The sequence below is a fragment of the Trypanosoma equiperdum genome (assembly GCF_001457755.1).
Source record: "Trypanosoma equiperdum strain OVI genome assembly, contig: ctg_168, whole genome shotgun sequence".
NCBI classification, from domain to species: Eukaryota; Euglenozoa; class Kinetoplastea; order Trypanosomatida; family Trypanosomatidae; genus Trypanosoma; species Trypanosoma equiperdum.
The window spans coordinates 1-2,699 of record NW_027123715.1 but is presented as its reverse complement, the minus strand read 5'-3'; the positions used below and the strand labels follow the sequence as shown (position 1 = coordinate 2,699).

Sequence of the window (2,699 nt, the reverse complement as noted above, 5' to 3'; positions counted from 1 at the left end):
CGATGCCCATCGTTACATTATTATTTGAGTATTCCTGTATTCCAGCTCTTCTCTGTGTCTCTTCTAATAATATTCCTTGAGGTATCTTATTAATAAACACTCACTCACTTACTATTATTGCATTATTGCGATTATTTTAAGTACTTGTATTTTGGACGAGAATTTAGCATTAATCAACACTTATTATATTAGTGTACGCACACTCACTACACTCTTCTATTATTTTAATGATTATTATAACTATTGTTGTTATAACCCCAACTACTAACTAAAAACAAAATCAAATTAGAATTTCATTCACGTTTTACAACCTATCATTCTAGTTCTTTGTACCCATAGCATAATTTCATACAAAATTACATAAATATTAAACTTTTTTTTACAAAAGGTGTTAAAATATATCAAATAGCAAAGTTATTTTTAAAGGGATGGGGAAAAATTAAAAAAGCAATGCCACAAATGCAGAAACAATGAGAGCCAATTTGTTATTGAAGATAAAAATGAAATCTTTGCACTCTTTTCTATCCCATTTGCATTCAGGAGCCTTTGTGCATTCTGTTTCTAGTTTCCCTTTGCATTTTTCTGTTGTTTTTTCGGTTCCTGTATTTTGAGGCTGTGTTGCAGGGACACCATTTTTTTCAGCTTTTTGTTCATCAAACGCGCACTGTTTGTCACCCTCTGATGCACTTTTATTGTAACTGCAGTAAGCCTTGCCTTTACATTCAGTTTCTTCCTTAATTTTACCGCAGACATCTTCTGCCACTTTTGGATCGGCTTTTTTCGAGGCTTCACGGCGGCATGCAGCTAGCTCTACTGTCGTTTGCTTCAGTTTGTGTGCTTTTATTGCTTCACCTTGTAAAAGGATCGTCGCTAGGTCATTTTCGGTGTTGACCGTGTTGGCATTTTCCATCGCCGGCATTGCTTTGGCCCTGTTGTTTATTTTTGTTGCTATTAGTTCTGACCATTTATTTTATGTGTCGCCTTCCATTTTTGCCAAATAGTACCGTTATCGCAGCTTCGGCTCTTTTTTTGCTGCTGCTTTGCCGGCCGTGGGTTCAGCTACATCTATTGCGCTGATTATTGCTTGTTCTATTGTGCTGCTGGTTATTAGTTGTTTTACTTTGCCTTGCGCTGCGATGGCGGTCGGCGTCGTTCCGTCGCTGACGACCACTGCTGCATCTTTTGCAGCCTGGATGATTGTCGCGCCGCCTGGTTTTGTTGAGTGCTGCTGGAGGTTACTTCCTTGTTGCATATCCATGTTTGAGTTGCCGTCGTTTATCCTTAGTGTCCCTCCGGCTATTACAAAGTCGCTGCTTTTCTGGAATAACTTGCTTGGGGCCGTCGTGATGCTTTGGAATAGTACGCATTTGGTGTTTGCGTTTGTTCCGTCCTTTACGTCGCCGCCCGTTAGCGCTGCAATCGTGCTGCCTGTAAATTCGTTTTGATATCATCCGCTGGCTGGGGTATGATCTCGGGCGTGTCAAATACGCAACCAGTCAGGGTTCTGCGGTCGCTTACCAATTTACCGTTGCTGTCATCGGCCGATAGGCAGCCACCTGTGTGACTGGTGTCTTGTGCTTCTGTTAGTAGCTTAAGAAATTCCGCTATTCCACCGATGACATGGCCTGTGCTTGCCGCCGCCTGGATTCCCTTGTCGCAGCGCGCTTTGAGTTCTTTTTCGATGCCACTTGCTGCTTTGCTTAACTCAGAGCCAATTGCTAGTAATACTAGCTGCTTGTCTGGGTCAGTCTCTTGCTGTGCAATTGCTTTTAGTTGCATTGCCGGGGTGACGAAATTACTGTACGTTGTGTGCAGCGTTTCGGTTTGCTTTTTGGAAAGCGCTGATACCTTTGCTAGTTTGCTCGACGTTGCGCACATTTGTTGCCAGGCTTCCTGCTTGAGTCCGTTGCCGGTTGCAGAAACCTGGTTTCTCAGGAGCTTCAGTATCACGGCAACTGCTTGGATGAGATGAAAGTGCATTTGATCTGCGATCTAACCTTCCTGGTATATGGCTACAAACAATTTATTAGTTTGGGTAAGTGCTTTTTCGAGCTCCAACTGAATTTGATAGAATGTCTGGTGTTTACATGTGTCAGCATTCCGCGATCTTTTAGCCATGCTATCGCCTCACAGTCTTCCCTTCCCTTAGTGGAGTAAATTAAACTCTTCCATAATATTTAATATCACACTCAAAACCATCTTGGCCACAATATCTATACATTTTAGGTCTAAACATGGAAAACAATCTCTTCCTGTAAATTTTTTCTTTCTGTGCTAGTCTAAATTATGTTATTTTACACCATATTTTCATTCCATCATTTTCTCCATTTGCCGCTGTAGTTGGGGGTAACATAGCAACTATATTTATTTTGTACACTACACTCTATCTCTAACTCTCTATTCCCTTCCATAGTCTCTTAGTATATAATGGTGCTTATAGTTATATTTGTGATCGAAACTACAATATTCCATAACCTTCTCTACATTTTCATTTCTACTTTTCCTTTAATATTAATAATATTCCTCGTGTTTTCTATCTCATTTTAACTCCCGCTTCATCCTTTCCATTGTTTCAGTGCTTATATTTTCGAGCTGTATTTAATCTCAGCCGCACCTTTTTATTATAAATATGTATACAGACTCACAACACTCTCCTAATATTATCACCATCATTATTATTATTACTGCTCTTATTATAA

The 2,699-nt window shown here is 40.0% G+C and overlaps 1 protein-coding gene across 1 annotated transcript; it reads right to left on the bottom strand.

Moving 5' to 3' along the window:
- Window positions 1–1,407: 1,407 nt before the first annotated feature.
- Window positions 1,408–1,980, bottom strand: TEOVI_000046900 (Trypanosome variant surface glycoprotein (A-type), putative; the record flags this gene model as incomplete). The annotated part of the gene is made up of 1 exon (XM_067222766.1): window positions 1,408–1,980. One exon carries the CDS (start codon window positions 1,978–1,980, stop codon window positions 1,408–1,410), a length of 573 nt encoding a protein of 190 aa, XP_067078867.1.
- Window positions 1,981–2,699: the final 719 nt, after the last annotated feature.